Raw genomic sequence first — 18,109 nt, 5'->3', positions numbered from 1 at the left:
TTGAGACAGTATCAATACAGAATGCAGTTTGGGCTGAAACTCTCTGTGTTTCCCAGGATCCTTCATCCTCAGTATCCCAAGTATTGGGATTCTAGGTGTGCACCACCATGCCCAACTTAAAGACCTTTTATATTTCAGAAAAACATGTAGTTTGGTCATGTGTTTAAACACACACACACACACACACACACACACACAGAGTGCTTGTAAACCATGCAGAGTAGCACACACCTGTCATCACAGTACTTGGGATGTGGAAACAAGAGGCTCACAACCAGCTTGGGCTACATAGCAAGGCTCTCTGTCCCAGACTAAATTGACCTAGCTGGATTGCTTCAGACTTGAAAAGAACCAGCATTTTTATCGGACCAATTTAGAAGATGCAGATTTGGGTCATCTGACTATTACGTCCAGCCAGCTAGGTTTGAGTCAAGATGCAGTGCAGCATTTTAATATGATCAGCGCCCTCCTTCTCTCCCTCTTTCTTTTCTTTCTTTCTTCCTTCCTTCCTTCCTTCCTTTCTTTCTTTTTCTCTCTCTTTCTCTCTCTCTCTCCCTCCCTCCCCCCTCTCCCTCCCTCACTCCCTTCCTTCCTTTCTCTCTCTCTCTCTCTCCCTCTCCCTCTCCTTCTCACTCTCCTTCTCCCTCTCCCTCTCCTTCTCTGTTATACTTATGGTAAATAAACCTTAGACAACTCCACCGGCTCCAAAGCTTAAATTCAGCCAGACTTGGAAATCTACTGGTTGTCTGCGGACACTCATAACAATTAGCAAGGATGTAAAATGTGTATAACAGTCAAATCAATACAGTTGTCAGGTGGTTTTTTTCCTTCCAAAACGTGGTCTACAGAATGATAAAATATAAGTTATTGACAGAAATACTTCAGTGTCACTTTCAGTCTCTCTCATGTGTTTGCCAAATGTCATTCTTGTTAAAAGCAACCCCCAAATGGAAAAACCATAGCTACATAAATGGCTCCATGCTAGGCTGGGTGTCCGAAGCAAACCAAGAGAGCCGATTCAAGTTCTTCCACCAATTGTTTTATTCTGTGCACAGTATTATCTTTAGAAAAGATTTGAGAAAGAACAGACATTGTGTGGTGCACACCTTTAATCCCAGCACTTGGGAGCCAGAGGCAGGGGGATCTCTGTAAGTTAGAAACCAGCCTGTTGACGTAAGTTCCAGGCCAGCGAGGGCTACATACTAGACTATGTCTCAAAACAAACAAACAAACAAAAAACCAAACCAACAACAAACAAAATTTAGTTAGATGTGTCTATGAAAGTGCATAGTACTTTGTTCTGCAGTATGGACACATACATCTGAAAACACATACTATTTCTTTTTACTATAAATAATAGTTATTGAGACTAACAGTACCTGCCATTTATTGTTTCCCATTTTAGCGGAAGTACAGAGTGAAATTGAAAGAATTTTTGAATTGGCAAGATCTTTGCAATTGGTTGTTCTTGATGCAGACACCATCAATCACCCAGCACAGCTTATAAAGACGTCCTTAGCCCCCATCATCGTTCATGTGAAAGTCTCATCTCCAAAGGTAATCACTGCATTCCTGTTTATGAGTCTAGAAGCTTCCTTCTTGAGGTTCTCTTGCTCTGCCCTTTTAGTTTGTGGGCAGAAGAATGTCTCGAGAGTCAGTTAATGAATGCATTTTAAAACAGTACCCAACTTCTAGGGATTTGAGGGTAGCTGAGAATAATAATACATCTCTTCGAGAAGCTCCTGCCTGCAGCCAGAGATGATAAAATACAAACAGGAGTGCAAGGAAGGAAAACAAAAAGTGGACCCTGGCCTTTGGTAGGCTGTATATTCCCTCCTGGCAGATTTCCTGTGTAATATTGATTCTTGAATCACTTACAGTCTTTGCCCAGTCGAGAGAGGGAGTACATAGTTCAGAAAGAGATCTTATGTAAGGTAAAAGATGACTGTGTAAACATCACTTAGAAGTGCTGCTGGCCTTGTCATTTTACACAGCTGGCTTCTTTGGGGATATAGTTCTTTCTGGGTTAAGCACCATTGGTCACGGATGCTGCCAGAGTGACAAGAACCGGGGGAGGTGGTCCAGACCACACTCTTGATTTTGAGGTCTTTTATTTTTTTACATTTACTTCCTTAGTTTTTTAGTCTCTCTGGATGTGTGTGCACTTGTGCTGTCATGGCATCTGTGTGGAGGTCAGAGGACAACTTGTAAGTTCTCTCCTTCCACCACGTGGACTCTGAGGCTTGAACTCAGGTCTCTAGGCTTGGTAGCATCCACCTTTACCCACTGAGCCCTCTCATGGTCCTCCCTTTGGTTTTTACATGGTGATGGTGTTCTGAAAAATAAATATGAAATAGATACCCATGAGAGGCATTAGCTTTTTTAAAGATTTACTTATTTATTTTACATCCCAGACTGCAGATTCCCCTCCCTCCTCCCCTCCCATCCCCTCCCTCCACCTCTCCCCTGTACCCCACCTGAACCCACTGAAAGGCATTCTCTTAACAGTTCCTTTCCAGTGCCTCCTAGAATGTATTCGGTTTGCCTAAATGTAAACTCAACTCCCCACCCAAACAGTGATCTCCTTCTGTGGTTAGGGAAAAGCCTACAGAAGCTGTGGCTTGTTATGCTTCCCAAGTTCTCAGCATCTTGGAGGGACTGTTCCTATACAGTAACTGTGGGAATCCCAAGCCCTGCCAGTTAATTCTGGGGTGTGAACAGAACGGACTGACATTGCCTCAACCACTGGAAGTGTCCTCGACTCCAGTTGCTGGGGTCCCAAGCATCCTCTGTAGTGAGGCTGAGGTCACCCCCACCTCCACTACCCCGTTGCTGTGGGGTCTGGAAATGCAGGGTCAGGGGCTTGCATGGACCTGTGCACTAAGGCATCAGAACTTCATAAAGTAGCACTGTTGAAGTGGAGAGGGCCCTGTTTCAACCTGAACAGAAATAAGGAAAGAGGAAGCATATGGCTAAATGCAACTATAGCTATGGCCAAAGGCATAGATACAGACTGTTCTAGGTGTAGCAATGTTCCCATACAAATGTTTTACATAGGTTTACAATCCTGAAATAGTTTGATTAATATAAAATTTAACCAAATATTTTATTAATTATTGAAAAATATGACATACATAAGTGACCTTGATATTTATCTGACATGGAAGTAATGAACTGAGATATTACTGAACCGAATAATATCAAAATATTGACTCAATGTAAGCAGGAGCAGGGCAGCCCTTCCCCTTGACAGGAAGCCCTGAAATCTGCAAGAGACTTAACAGTCTAGGTGGAAAGTGAGACTGTCACCAGGACCCCAGGGGGAGCTAGGACAGGATGGACATGTCCAGTCCACTCTAGGCCCACAGCATCACAATGTGCGATTTCTCACATTGTAGGCCCTCCTTACTAATCCGCAGGGTTACATAAGCTATAGAAAAAGATCCCAGTGTGTTTGATTTTCTTTCAACTCGTTAACAATGACTCGAGTTCCTGTCATCCTCTGTCAGGTTTTACAGCGGCTGATTAAGTCCAGAGGAAAGTCTCAGAGCAAACACTTGAATGTTCAACTAGTGGCCGCCGATAAGCTGGCCCAGTGCCCGCCGGTAAGTCAAATCTTTTTTGTATTAATAATTGATGACTAGTTACAAGACAGAGGTCTTCCTTTCAATATTAGCTTGGTGGCTTTTCTTCTACAGCAGTCATTCCCAACCTATGGGTTGTGAGCCCTCTGTGGGTCAAATGCCCTTTTTATAGGAGTCGCCTAAGACCATGGGAAAATGCAGATATTTACATTACGATTCCTAACAGTTGAAAAAGTACAATTATGAAGTAGCAATGAAAATAATGTTATGGCTGGGGGTCACCACAGCATGAGGAACTATATTAAAAGGTCACAGCATTAGGAAGCTTGAGAACCACTGCTACAGACATGGTGGTGATGGTGAGTGGTGTCTTGGAGCAAGCTGCTATGATTACATTGTGGTTCATGCTTTCAGGACAGGATGGTGTCTGCCTTGGCATGAGAAGTGAACTTAGAGTCTCAAACCTGCTCTTCTTCCTACTTCCTTGATTACCTTGCCAGCACTTAGGCACCATATCCGGTCATGGAACACTTCTACGGAAAGAACAAAATAAAATATGCCAGTTGAGCTTTCTTTTAGCTTTTCTGCTAGAAGATTCTGGTGGACACGACAGAGCGTAATGTTGAAGGTCAAAGCTGGACTGCAGTTAGAGGGGCCCTATGTTTGTAACAGATGAAGAGACCGATGTTGAGGAGGGAAAAACTGGATGCTGCCCATTGTCATTGCTAGAAAACACCTGCAGGGTTAGAAGGCACACGTGGACAGGGTGGGCTGGGCTGGGAAAGGTGGCTGTCATCATAGACGCTCAGGCCATGGTGGTCAGTCACGTCAGTGCTGGCTCAATTGACTGATGATGACTTCTGTGCCCAGGTTCCTCTAAAAGAAATAGCATCTTGGCCGGTCCACTAGATTTTTAATAAACATTTATTTCGTATGTTTCTATATGTTAAATATGTATTAAATATGTTGTGGTATTATATATTTATGTTTATGTTCTGTGAAAGTATAAACTCAAGTACTTGGAGAGGTGATACAACATGGCTGTTTAAAGCACAGACGAGCTCTATAAACCGAGCAAGATGCCCACTGCACGAGGTTGGGGTAAAAACTCAAGATGCACAGGTGTGCGGATGTGGAAGAATTCTTAGACTAGTGCCTGGCACATGGTACGTGCTGTCCGGGCACACTCGGTGCTGTGTCTTATCTAGTCACTAGATAGACTCTCTGAGGACGTTCATCTTGGCTTCTGTTGTGTCGTACTTCCCTGTCCTAGTGGGTTCGTAATAAATGTGTGTAGAGGGAGTGATGAATGAATGAAAGGTCGTACAGGCAAGAAAAGCAAGAACAGTGATACACCCTTTCACTGGATATTTAACATGGCCCAGGCAGCTCTGGCTACAGATTATCTGGAATCCCTGCCGTGAGCTTGTAAAAGACAGCCTAAGCCCCACTTTATCACTGAGGCAACAGAAAACAGAGTTGATCAATGAGTTTGTTGAGACCATTCCGAAAATGAAGATTAGAAGTGGATCTCTCTGGCTTCAAAGCAGTTTCTTCTTCTCCCAAGCACAGCCCTCCCCACCACACACCAGAGTTATCAGGTTACCACCCTGCAGACAAATACAGAGATCTATATTAAGACCTTTAATGCCACGTTGCCTACTAAGGAAGTTGCTTACAGAGTAGAATGTTTGATTAAACACTGAGAAACTATAAAAGAATATGTCATCCTGATCCTGTAATGTTTCACAGTTGAAGAGAAATAATCTTTACTAGACAGCTACTAAAAGCCAGGAACTGTGCTATTCTTTCTACTTTTTAGGACAATCTTAGAGTGGTGGTTATAACTGGTGTGGCATTCTAGGAAGCAGTCACTAAAACTGGAAATGTAATTATAAGAGATTTATTGGAGAAAGCATCTTTTCTTTTTATGTCAGTTTATTAACCCTTGGTCTGAATAATTACTAGAGAAAATAATTTACATCCTATTAAAATTGAGGTATTTGAGCTGCTGAGGACATTATTGAAGCTTTTAGAGTCGACGCCCGGGCTTCAGCAGCCCTAACAAGCACAGTCCCACCACTTATCCTCAGTATTCCAACTAAAGAAACAAGTAAGGGAAAGCAGGGTAGAAGGGTTCTCAGTGTGACCACCCTGGGAACAAGGACAATGAGATCACTGGCTTCTTATGAAGGCCGCCTTCAGGACGCTGGCATGAAGTTTAGGCTTCAATAAGGGCCAAGGGTTCCTGGTCACGGTGTGGCCCTGCCCATCATCGACACGCCACCATGCCCATCATTCCTACAAGCTGTCGTCATCTGTTGAAACCTCTTCTTAGAGAACAAGCTCTTCCTCCAATACCAGGGCTTCAGCCTTTTCCTCCACCAGCAAAAGGTTCCTGAGGAAATGCCAATCCCTTGGACTCCATTGTTTCAGTAGTCTGAGAGCCCAAGGGAAGGTCACAAGTGTCTCTTCAGAATGTCTTTCTTTGTGCCAGAATGGTTACAAGGGGCCCAGGCAGTGGTGTATGGCTACTTCTGAGATAGGTGGGGCCAAAATTAGACACATTCACATACTTACATATACGCAACACTGACCTTGTCCCCGGGTTAGTAATCTCAACCTGCCGGGATACTGGGAAGACAGCCCTCCTCTATCATATTAGCAGGGCAGACATATCTTTGTTTTGAATAATTGGTCAGATAGCCTGGCAGTGTCAACAAGCACTTACATACAAGTACGGTTACCTTGTATGTTTCTAAACATGTGATATCGTGTGCATAGAATTTGTCATTTTGGGAAAGAATCGTGCATTCTATTTTGGCCCACGTGAAGAAATTTTCAGATTACAAAAGCTAGGAGCAATTTTAAAATGTGTCTGCATTTATCCCTTTTATGTCAAGATCGTAATTATCATTGTCACCCAGAGATTGGTTATCACTGTGTCATTTTAGTTCCTTTGGGGGAATCTGCAGCTTGATTACTTGGCCTCTGTCTCCAGTCTGGGGACTCAGCAGATTCCACTGGCAGGGTCTCACCCTGCAGTGGTTTTACAGGCAGCAGGTGTTGGGAAGGAACCTCAAAAGGCACTGAAGACAAATTAACTTTCTGTCGCTAGACGGATGATTCTAGTTCCAGGGACAGTTGGAGAAAGGGAGGACCACACAGGGTTTCCTGCAGTGTGTTCCGTGGGATGATGTCAGCTGAAATGGGGAAAAGAATGCTGGATCCAAAAATGTTTGAGAATATGCTAATGTAAATGCAGGTCATTTAGGTTTCTTTGCTCCGAAGCCCAGTTTTGCTAACATGCTCTTTGTATCTCTAATGTGTCTGCAGGTCTTTTTCCATAGAACAGCCTGTGGGTTTAATGTTTCATGGAACACTTAAAAGGAACTACAGTTCTGTTCCAGTCTTCTCATTTTACAAGTGAGGAAACTGAGACCAAGAAGAGGAAAAACTGCCTTCCCAAAGGCCAGATGCCTTGGACAATGATAGCATATCTTTCTGTCTTAATCCAGGGAGACTCTAGATCAGTGGTTCTCAGCCTATGGGTCACAATCCCTTTTGAAGGGACAAATGACCCTTTCACAGGGTCGCCTAAGACCATTGGAAAATACAAATATTTACATTACTATTCATAACAGCAAAATTACAGTTATGGTTGGGGTCACAACATGAGGAACTGTATAAAAGGGTCACAGCAATAGGAAGGTTGAGAACCACTGCTCTAGATGGTAAATGGCAATAGGTTAGTTACTATATATGTTAGGGTTTCTGTTGCTGGGATAAAACACCATGACCAAAAGCAACTTGGGGAAGAAAGGGTTTATTTCATCTTAAAGCTTGTCCCCATCATCTGGGGAAGTCATGGCAGGAACTCAAGTCAGAAGCCTGGGAGAATGAACTAAAGCAGAGGCCATCAAGGAACTCTGCTTGCTGGATTGCTCCTCTCTCAGCCTGCTTTCTTCTAGCACCCAGAACCACCAACACAGAGGTAGTACTGCCCACAGTGAGCTGGGCCCTTCCAAATCCATCATCAACCAAGAAAACTTGTGGAGGCATTTCCTCAGTTAAGGTTCCCTTCTCCCAGATGAGTCTAGTTATGTCCAGTTGACATAAACCAGCCAGCATACTGCATATTCTCCAGAAGAGAGAATACTGGGTTCCATGGGTAAGGCTTTTCCTAGAAGGGTCCATAAACTTTTTAGTAAAGGGCCAGATAGTAACTAATTTAGGTTTGTTGAGTCTAATGGTGTCCTTTCAAAAACTATTCAACTTTGCCTTTGAGTAGCCATGGTCATTATGCATGTAAACCATGGAAACTACTGGACTCCATTCAGACTTTGTAGAAGCAAGAGGCAGACCCAATTCAGCTGGAAGAAATTGCCACTCTTCTTCTAGGCTAAGTTTTGTTATCTGTTACTGTAAAATGAATGGCCCTAAACATGGCAACTTAAAACAGTGGCTAGGGGGTGGCGTTCATCTGATGGCTGACTGATCTCTCAGCAGGGGTGAGTAGGAGGGACTCGGCCAGTTCTTCCTTTCCACTTGGTCCAGGCCTTTGTCATGAGCTCTTTTCTGCAGGGATATGGGTTCTTACATTGTACCTATATGATAAAATACAGTCTCCTAAAGTCTCATCTTAGCCCAGCCCAGCATCTCAACAACATTCAGCTGATCAGAGTGGTCACAGCCACTACCCAGATCCAAGGCGAGGGGACAAAATGTTCCATCTCAGTACAGGGAGGACCAAGGAGCCTGTGGCCATTTAAAAATCTGCTCTAGGCAGAAAAAATAACTGAGACATTACTGAGAGGCAAACAGGAAAGTGTCCCTAGGCACTGGGATGTAGGGGCCATCGCAGACTCTTTATTGTGTGGATAGCCAGATTATGTTTTCTTGGTGTGTGTCTACACACCATATTTTTAGATTTCAATTGTCTTCTTCAGGGTATTGATATCTTTTCCTTTTCAGAGAAGTCGAGAATAGTGCATTTTAAGAAGGCCAAGTTCAACTTGTCCCTGCACCATTGTAATAAGAGTTGCATAATGCTTGGCAAGAAAAGCAGATAGACAATTGGATGATAAATGAAATATAATCCTTTAATCCCACTTAGTTACAAGCTGGCTTATGTTACCAAAAGCTGACCCGGTGGCTCTCTGAGCTGCGTAATGGCTTTTTGTGTGTGTAAATTGACATTGACCACTCTTTCTACAAGAGGTGAGCTCATCCTCCCAGCAGAGGCTTCTTGCAAAGCTCTAACATTTTGAGAGCCAGAGAGGTTTTCTTCTATCCTGCTTTATTTCTCTTTGCTGAAAGGACTCCAAGTCATTCTATCATGCATGCAAGTTCTGAGGGGAATTTTCCACTGCCCAGTTCCAGCGATATTTCAATGACTGAGAATCCTACAGATTCGCTCATCTGTTTGACACGTTCTTGCCATTGCTGCATTCATTATTATAAAACTGGATGCCTGCCATTTCATTTTTAACACTGCTTTTTAAAAACAGAGTAGTCTGTTCTACATCTTCTCATGAAACAAGGCCTCCCAGGTTCCAATTTCAGTGCACACATTTCTAGAGATTTTAAACAACCAACCTGGGCATAGCATGGTGGAAAGTGTTCCTTCCCACCCATGCTATGATATAACACATACAGTTGACATAAACCTAACAAAAACACTGAGTGCCTTTCCCTCAGATAACCACACTGCCAGGTGTTGTTCTAGTCTTTGAAGAATAAGACTGGGCAGCATGGAAGGACATGGGGCAGAGAGAACATGTTGCGATTCATAACGAATGTCATAAATAGGAGACGAGCTATAAGGAATCCATGTCCCTCCATTCTTACCTTTGTGCCAGCTCCACCCATTAGTGGCAAGAACTGATTGTCTTGTTTGTTTGTCGCCTTAAAGTGGAGCTCCTGCCAGAGTCTGTCATTATTGATTGGTTTTTTATCCCCCTAGATCTTTCAACAACAGCAGACGCTTAAATGTAGACTCTAGTTTCTAACCGGCAGTTGAGTACTTAAGACCACAGGGCCTTCAATAATACAGAGAATGCAATTTTGATGTGAAAGTAACATTTACTGGCTGGTTATTATGTAGTTAATATTATTATGTGTTGAGCCAGCCAGCCAGCCATGTTATTTTACTGAATAGTATTTGCTGGTCATTCTTCTTAAATGGTGGCACTGTAGGGGGCTCTCTACATAGTAGTTGCAAAGAAATGGAGGTGTACAGATCCCTAGTATTGACTGCTCCCTCTTAGAAATAGAAGAGATACTGCACATGAGGCTGTATCTATATACAACAAATAAATGAAAGCAAAATATAAGTCATGGATTTGTACACATATAATCTGCCTAGCTAAAAGTCAATAGTGAACCATCTTTTTTTTTTTTTCCTTTTCTTTTTTCTTTTTCTTTTTGGTTTTGGGTTTTTGAGACAGAGTTTCTCAGTATAACAGCCCTAGCTGTCCTGGAACTCACTCTGTAGTCAGGCTGGCCTCGAACTCACAGAGATCTGTCTGCCTCAGCCTCCTGAGTGCTGGGGTTAAAGGTGTGCGCCACCATAGCCCAGCTCAAGAGCCAGTTAAGAGCACTGGCTGCTCTTCTAGTGGACCTGGGTTTGACTTCCAGAACCCACAAGGGAGCTCACAACCATCTGTAACTCCAGTTCCAGGGGATCTGATGATGTCTTCTGATCTCTTTGGGCACCAAGAATGCATACATGCAGGCAAAAACACTCATACACATAAAGTGAGAAATTAAATTTATTCTAAAATTAAAGGGAAATAAAACTAACTGCATAATTAGTTTCTAAGGTTTTTAAGCTTAAAAATAGTAAGTTACAATTCCCTGAATAAACCCATTGGCAAGATACACGAGTATTTGTATTTTGTAGCCATTAAAGAAGATTTCCTAGTCATTCTCTGTATGTTTTCCCTCCCAAAAGAACACAAACGAATGGAATTTACTCCATTCCTTATATAGGACGAGAACACTGCTGTTTGTTTTGTAAAAACTGGAGAGCCCACTTCAGTCTGCCCCTTCTCTGGTCTCATCGCAGATAGCTCCTGCAGGCAGTGCTTAGTCCCTGATGAAACTCCTAAACAAGGGAGGTGGAGAAGGACTTAGGAGTCTTTTAAACATCAAAAACCATCGCAGTTTCCTCTCTCTCCCCAGCCTTGCTCTTTGTCAAGCACTGGGTGTATGGCCAGCCTGTTTTCACTACCTAGAAATCCCAGTGCTTCTGTTCTCAGGCTTTCTGAACGTGCATATCCAGAAAACAGCTGCCCTGCACCCCTGTTCCTGATGCTCGACTCCTCTGCTCACTTGGTATTTGCTTTCTTTAGCAGCTGCATGGATCCCACAGGCCTCAGCTGTAGAAAGGGCTCCATCCTGGGATGCCGTAGGGGTTCAGCATGGCAGCTCTCTGGAACTGCTCTGTTCCTTTTTTATCATGGGCTGTCACCACAGGCATGAGAGGAGAGGGGCAAACTTCACTGCCTGGGACGTTGCTGACTAAGTAGCTCTCCATCTCTTTCCATGCTTACGGCTTCCTGCGCTGCATGGGAAGCAGCTGACTAGACAAGACTTTTATATTCATTTTAAAATGTGCCAATGCTGGTTTGCAGAATCCATTGAGTTGCTTCACTCTGAATTTCTCTTTGAGTTTGTATACTTTTTAAAAAAAAAATCCCCCTCCTGCTGTCTTTCTAGTATGTTGCTCTATTCATCTGTGTTATTTCCTAAAGAGAAAAAAACAAACTGTCAAGACACATAGTCTGTGAGATTCTCCCAGTCAGAAGTAACTACATACGTCAGTGTCATTTGGAAGGTGAAATTCGCTTTGGCTGTGCTTTTGAAAGCCTAGGAGTTGTTTCAAATGATCCTTTATACCATACAGCCACCATTTAGCCATAAAAGAAGCAGTTTGCAAGATCTGATCAGGCTTAAGCAAACAGCCCTGTGCTGATGTGTGCAAATTCTACCCATTGGCAAAGGGAAGCACTTTATTAAAATTCCTTGTAATTAACTGTGTGCTGATGGTGGTTTCCATAGTGACAGTGTAATGGGGGAACAGCCAAGTACATATACACCTCACTTAGCACCTTGCAGTCTGGTTTTGAGCTTTACTTTTTAAATTATTTTAATCTTATTTCTCAGATATTAATTGTACAGATTAATGAGGTTCACTCCATTCATCAATATGCAGTGCATTGCACACACTCACCCACCCTTCTGCAACCTGGGAACCCCCCATTCAATTCTCATTACCCTTACCTGTTCCTGAAAGTCCCTCTCGATTTGTCTGTATTTCCCCAAATCTTTCCTGTCCCCCTGCCTTCTGTTCTATTCAGCACTTCTACAGGGTTGACATCTTGGTTCCATCCATAAATGAGAAGGTGTGTCTTGCTGCATCTGCCTTCTTTCACTCAAGACACCTTCTCTAGTCATCCCGTCTGTATCACATCTGAAAAGTATTCTATTATGTAATTGGACTGCATTTCTTTACCCACATTTAATATGGGGCATCTAGGTTGGTTCTGTATTTTGGTTATTGTGAATGGTGCTGCAGTGATCTTGGGGGTGCAAGTCCCTTTTAGATATAAATACTTCATCTCAGATCATGTGGTACTTCCACTTTTAGTTTTATGAGGAGTCTTGGTGTTTTGTTTTGTTTTTTCCATAATGACTGCACTACTGTCCATTCTCACCAAGAGTATGAAAGAGTTCCCATTATGTCTTATGTTTTGATAATAACCATTCTAACTGGAGTGAGATGTTATTTTTTGTTGTTGTTGTTGTTGTGTTGTTTGTTAAGAATCAAACCCAAGCCTAGGAAATGCTAGGCAAATGCTGTGGTGCAGAGCTGTGTCTCCGGCCCTTGGTTGGTTTGTTTATAGACAAGGTCTCATTCTGTAACCTTAGCTGACCTAAGGTTTGCCTGGCTGAACTCAAACGTGTGATTCTTCGGCCGTAGCTTTGTATGTGCTGGGACTGCAAGCTTGAGCCAACACACTGTACTCACTGCAGTTTGATTGCATCTCTCCTGTGACCAGGGAAAGTGGCCGTTTGCCATGTGCCTGCTGGCCATTTGTGGGTTTCATTTTAAGAGGTGGCTGAGTAGTTCTTTAGCCTGTTTTAAAATTAGAGTGTTTGGATTTTGATCTTCCTCTTTTTCAGTTCCTTTTGTATTCTGAGCGTCAGTGTGCAGTGCTCCATTTGCAGATATTTCCCCTCACCTGTAGGTCGTCTCTTAATCCTCTTGTCTCTTTTCTTGTGCTGGCATTTCTTACTGTGATGTGAGCTCATTTGCCTATTTTGACTTTTGTTGCCTGTGTATTTAGATTGCTATCTAATTTTTTTCTTGTCTGTATTAATGTCTTAAAGAATTTCCCTTATTTTCATATAGTCATTTCATGGTCTCAGGCTTAAGAGTTAGTTAGATCTTTAATCTGTTTTGAATTATGTTTCTTGTATGGTGAGAGAAAGAATCCAGTTTTATTCTTCTGCATAAGCATATCCAATTTTGTTCACACACACACACACACACACACACACACACACACACACACACACACACACGAGAGAGAGAGAGAGAGAGAGAGAGAGAGAGAGAGAGAGAGAGAGAGAGAGAAAACCATACACATTGTTAGAATTGTTCCAGTCCAAGAAAGGATCTTTAATGTCTTCTTGGGAATAAGCAAGCCCATACTAATGGTTGAGACCTATGCAATCAAATTTGTACAGTGAGTATCAACAACAACAGTAAGAACAGGCTCTAAATCACAGAACATGTGGAACAGTGGAGCTGGTAGAGCTGAGGGGCCCTTCGGTGAGCACTGCCCACTGTCCTCTCTCCAGTGCTGAACTTAGAGCCTGTGGGGCTGTGGGGCTGTAGCTGTTCCTGTTCTGCCCAAAGGCAGCGCTGCAGAAACACTGTCTGTCAGAGCATCAAGGATGGGTCTCGGGTCTCACCTGTGACTTGCTCAAGTTCATGCTAACCAGAAGAGGAGGTTCTTGAAGGCAAGAGAGAGAAGTTCTTTGGTTTCCTTAGTGGGGAGTGACATTTACAGTAAGGGTTTCTGGCAACCAAAGCTCTAGGTACTAGGTGTTCTGTGTCTTGTGGGCCACAGCATCTTCTTTACCTGTTTTATTTGCTTTCCTCTTGGTACAGAATTATTTCACTCATCATTTCCCCTTCCTGATAAGTTCAGCAAGTCTCTCTAGACCTCTTTGTAGGTAAGAGAACTTTAAGCCACAGCTCCAAACCTAACTTGCTTGGTTTCTGCATAGTTCTGAATTGATCTCGGTGTGACATGGATTGTTAAGTGTTTGGGTACTTCAAGGCTTGTTTCTCGTCCACCCCAGATGGTATGTATGACTCTCCAGCATAGGGTGAGCTCAGACTTCTTTGCCGCTGAATGCCTACACATCCTGGAACAAAATAAATGCTGAGTAAATGTTGCATGAGTGAATGAAATGTGCATTGAAATTTCTGTTGCTAAGTGTTCTTGGGGAGCATTTTTCTACTAAGTTGACCTGGTTGAGTCTTCTCAAATGAGTCAGTGTGGACTGGAGTCACTAGCTTTCAAAGTCCCATGATAAGGGCCTTCAAATTCCCTTCCAGTTTAGGCACTAATTTGCTGTCAAGGTTGATTTGATGAGCGTCAACAGTAGGCTGGAGAGTATGTGTTTAGCTTTCCTGAGTTCATGGGTTTAACCCTCAGCATCCAAACTAAACAAATAGTAAACGCTGGAGACGAGATAGTTCCCATAGTGACGACAGCTTCACGACTCCTTTGTTCTGAGCACCGAGGAGAACGAATCAGCTGGGACACCACCACCTCCATGTCTTCTGGTTGCCCCTAGTCTCCCCCAGCAATGTTGATGCTGGTGGCAGGAACTATGCATTTGGCTTATGAGTGGAAGTTCTTATTTTGGTAAAATGAATTCATAAAACCAGGGGAATGTGGTGAAGGTGTGGGAGAAGGAAGGTTCACCACCACCCTCTGCTTCTACAGGGTGTGCTCGCCCTTCACCCTAGAATGGCTTTCTCTTGGTGAGGCACCAAGGTCTTCTGCCTTTCTCTCAACGGAGTCTATGTGTTGGGTATATCCTGTTTTTATTCCCGGTCACACTGCCATAATAGAAGAACCATTCTACTCTTGGGGAGGGGGGCGCAAAAACAGCTTCCCATTTTTAGGTAAATGTTGAGCCAAGTTCTCACTGACATAAACGCGGACATCAAGTGCTTCTTGTGTGGTTCCTTCCTTCCCCAGTTAAATGATCCTGCTCCTAACCAGTTCACAGAACCATCTGCAATGGCAGCGGCCATCATGGCTCTTCTCTAATGTCAGGCCCAAACTTTCTTTCCTTACTGTTTTGTCATGCGACAGAGAAAATCATTTTCATGAGCATTCTGGAAGTGAACTATGTATTTGTTATTACCTTCAACACAGTTACCATGATAATATTTATTTCAAGGGCATGGTCATGGCTCCAGTCACTTTCAGAAATCTCTTTTTAGCATCATCATTGCCTTGTTTCCTTTGTATGTTGAAATTGGTGGAATCCAGCTGTATAGGGATATATGGACAAAAATGTGGACATGTGGATATTTTCACATTCCTCAGTTCTGTCATGTTTGCTCATCTTTTTCTCTTTAAATCAGGAAAGATCTGTCTTAGGGTTTTTATTGCTATGAAGAGACACCATGACCATGGCAACTCTCACAAGGAAAATATTCAGTTGGGGTGGTTTGCTTTCAGAGGTTCAGTCCATTAGCATCACGATGGGGAGCATGGTGGTGTGCAGGCAGACATGGTGCTGGCTACATCTTGATATGCAGGCCATAGGGAGTCTACTGAGACACTGGGCAGTATCCTGAGCATAGGAAACCTCAAAGCCTACCCCTACAGTGCCACACTTCCTCCAACAAGGCCACACCCACTTCCACAAAGCCACAGCTCCCATGAGATCATGGGGGCCAATTACATTCAAACTACCACAAGATCCAAATATTTAATAGTTGCTATTATATATATAAGGAATGCTACTTCTGCCTTAAGCAGAGTTTTCAGTAAAACCTACAGTGGAAATATGACGGATTTTCTTATAATCTGCAGGAAATGTTTGATGTTATATTGGATGAGAATCAGCTTGAGGATGCCTGTGAGCATCTGGGCGAGTACTTGGAGGCATATTGGCGAGCCACCCACACGAGCAGCAGTACCCCCATGACCCCATTACTGGGGAGGAATGTGGGTTCCACGGCCCTTTCACCATACCCCACAGCAATCTCTGGATTACAGGTACTGCATTTTTGTTTGTCTGTTCGTTTGTCTTATAACTTTTGCAACCTTATTTTTAGGATCCAATCGATAATTAAGATGAAGACTCCGATTGTTCCTAATCTGAAGAAGCATGAGAAAAGGACATAGTATTTTAAGACACTGTGGGGCTGGAGAGATGGCTCGGCAGTGAGGAATGCTTTCTGCTCTAGCAGAGGACCCTGGTTCAGTTCCCAGCACCCACATGGCAGCTCACAACCACCCATGACTTCAGTTCCAGGCAATCTTACCTCTATGGGCACCTGGCACACATGTGGTACACAGACATACAGGCAGGCAAGAAATTTATACTTAGAAAATAAATAAACCTTAAAATTTGTTTTAATTAAAGAAGAAAAACTAAACCTTACACTGATCCTGACCTGTCACTGATAAAGCCCTGCCCTCCCCACAGTTTCCCTTTCTGGACAGTTTTGCTATGAATTGATCATGGATTTTACTTGGATCAGTTCATCTCTGGTAGACTCCATATCGAGTCAGTGTAATTGTTCACAACTTCTGCATGGCACCACGGGCAGCCAAGCAAGACACATCAGGACAGATGGGCCTCTTGGCTGCCTTTAACTATTCTTGGTCCACAAGCTGCTGAGCCTGCCCCCCCCACCCCCCCACCTTGTACAAACAGAACGGGTGAGCAGATTCGGAAATGGTGACAGATCTCTGAGTTTCCAGGGGTATCTAGGGGCCTGCCTTGGTCAGCATAGGGAATCTGGGGATATGTCAGAGAAAGTCAGAGTCGCTCTCTTCTGCTGCTTCAGTCAGAACTAGATGGTGCAGGCTAGAGGCATTGTGATACAAGATGAGCCTCGCCTTTCTGAATTAATTATTATTTACCATTTATCAAGCAGCTGGAATGGATCCAAACCCCAAGCTGAGGAACATGCAGTCAAACGAGCCTGTTGGCAACATGACTGGTTTTGTTTTAATGGGTTATAATGACAGTCATCATTGAAGATTTTGTGGAGTTAACTCTAAGCTAAATGGCACTCTCTGAAACGCTATTATAACTACATTACTCTGCGGCAGACAGCACCTCTGTAAGCAGAAACCCTGCCATGTAAATGACTTTCTTTTAAGGCTAGACATGATACGGGAAATGGACGATGGCAACGTTCGGCGTGTCTGCATGTACCAGCGCTATGTCTTGCCTCGTTTGCCTCCCTGTGTGCCTGCCTCAGAGGAACATTCCCATTGGCTTTGGCTGCCTCTGGGTGGCAATAAAGGGAATGGATGAGCGATCCAGTAAACTTTGTAGTGTTGGGGGAGCTAATGTTGCCCTTCGTTTATAACACATGGCCCTACGACTGTCCACCTCCAGTAGCTCCCCCAGCGTCATTAATGAGTTGATGTGGGGCCCTTTACCCTGTGGCCTCCTTCTCCTAGTAACCACAGGTGTTTGATGGCATGATCTCTGACCCACTGAATAAGTTCCCTTCTGTGTGAAAGTCATGTACCTGACCCTGAGTTGCATTGGGTTCCTGTGTCTAATCCATGTGACCTACCTAAGCTGGTAGACACAGGCGGACAGGTGTTCCTAAAGTAGAGAAGAAAGTCAGATAACATATTCTGGGCCATCAAATGACTGCCTTAAGATGTTAATTTCAGTTAATAATGTTGAAAGAATTGGGTTTATATCTGACTATTATTTTTGCAGAACTCAGTTAGAAAGCAAGAATATATAAAGGCCTGAATTAGCTGCCTCCACAGTGCTGTGCATTCCTTTGGAAAGAATATTGCTGAGAGTTTCACCTCCATGTCAGATACAGAAACAAATGCATTATTTAATGGATAGTACAGATAGTAATTTCAGTAATTTTTTTAAGCTATAAGGAACATCAATCTAGAGCAACATGAAGCAAGTGTAAAATGTGTGACTTTAAGAAGGAAAAAGATTTTTTATGAATTCATGAAAGGAACCAAATTATAGATCTTATTCTAAATTTTATTTCCCAGTAATAAAATAATCCTCTTTTTTTTTGCAATAGGAGAGAATTATTAAGCTTATCTAAATAGATTATGCTCCGTTTAACACTAAAACAGTTCTGTGTTTCAATAGGAAGCATAGTCATGAAGCATGTATGGTGTATCCCAAAGAAAAAGACCAGGTACTCCAAGCAGAACATTTATGTACCAAATGCCTTATTAGGTCAGACAGTTAGCATCGTT

The 18,109-nt window shown here is 43.1% G+C and overlaps 1 protein-coding gene across 5 annotated transcripts in view; it reads left to right on the top strand.

Annotated features, from left to right (window-relative positions):
• Cacnb4 (calcium voltage-gated channel auxiliary subunit beta 4) overlaps positions 1-18,109 on the top strand; it is a 265,165-nt gene that overhangs the window by 241,020 nt on the left and 6,036 nt on the right. For all 5 annotated transcript variants that reach the window (XM_028877169.2, XM_028877237.2, XM_028877314.2 and 2 more), the window contains 3 exons: positions 1,406-1,557; positions 3,510-3,605; positions 15,719-15,904. In XM_028877169.2, coding sequence (XP_028733002.1) covers positions 1,406-1,557; positions 3,510-3,605; positions 15,719-15,904 — 434 coding nt within the window. The remainder of the gene's footprint in view (positions 1-1,405; positions 1,558-3,509; positions 3,606-15,718; positions 15,905-18,109) is intronic.

The sequence above is a fragment of the Peromyscus leucopus genome, chromosome 4 (assembly GCF_004664715.2).
Source record: "Peromyscus leucopus breed LL Stock chromosome 4, UCI_PerLeu_2.1, whole genome shotgun sequence".
NCBI classification, from domain to species: Eukaryota; Metazoa; Chordata; class Mammalia; order Rodentia; family Cricetidae; genus Peromyscus; species Peromyscus leucopus.
The sequence above is the reverse complement of the archived record's forward strand: the minus strand, read 5'-3'. Positions and strand labels throughout refer to the sequence as shown.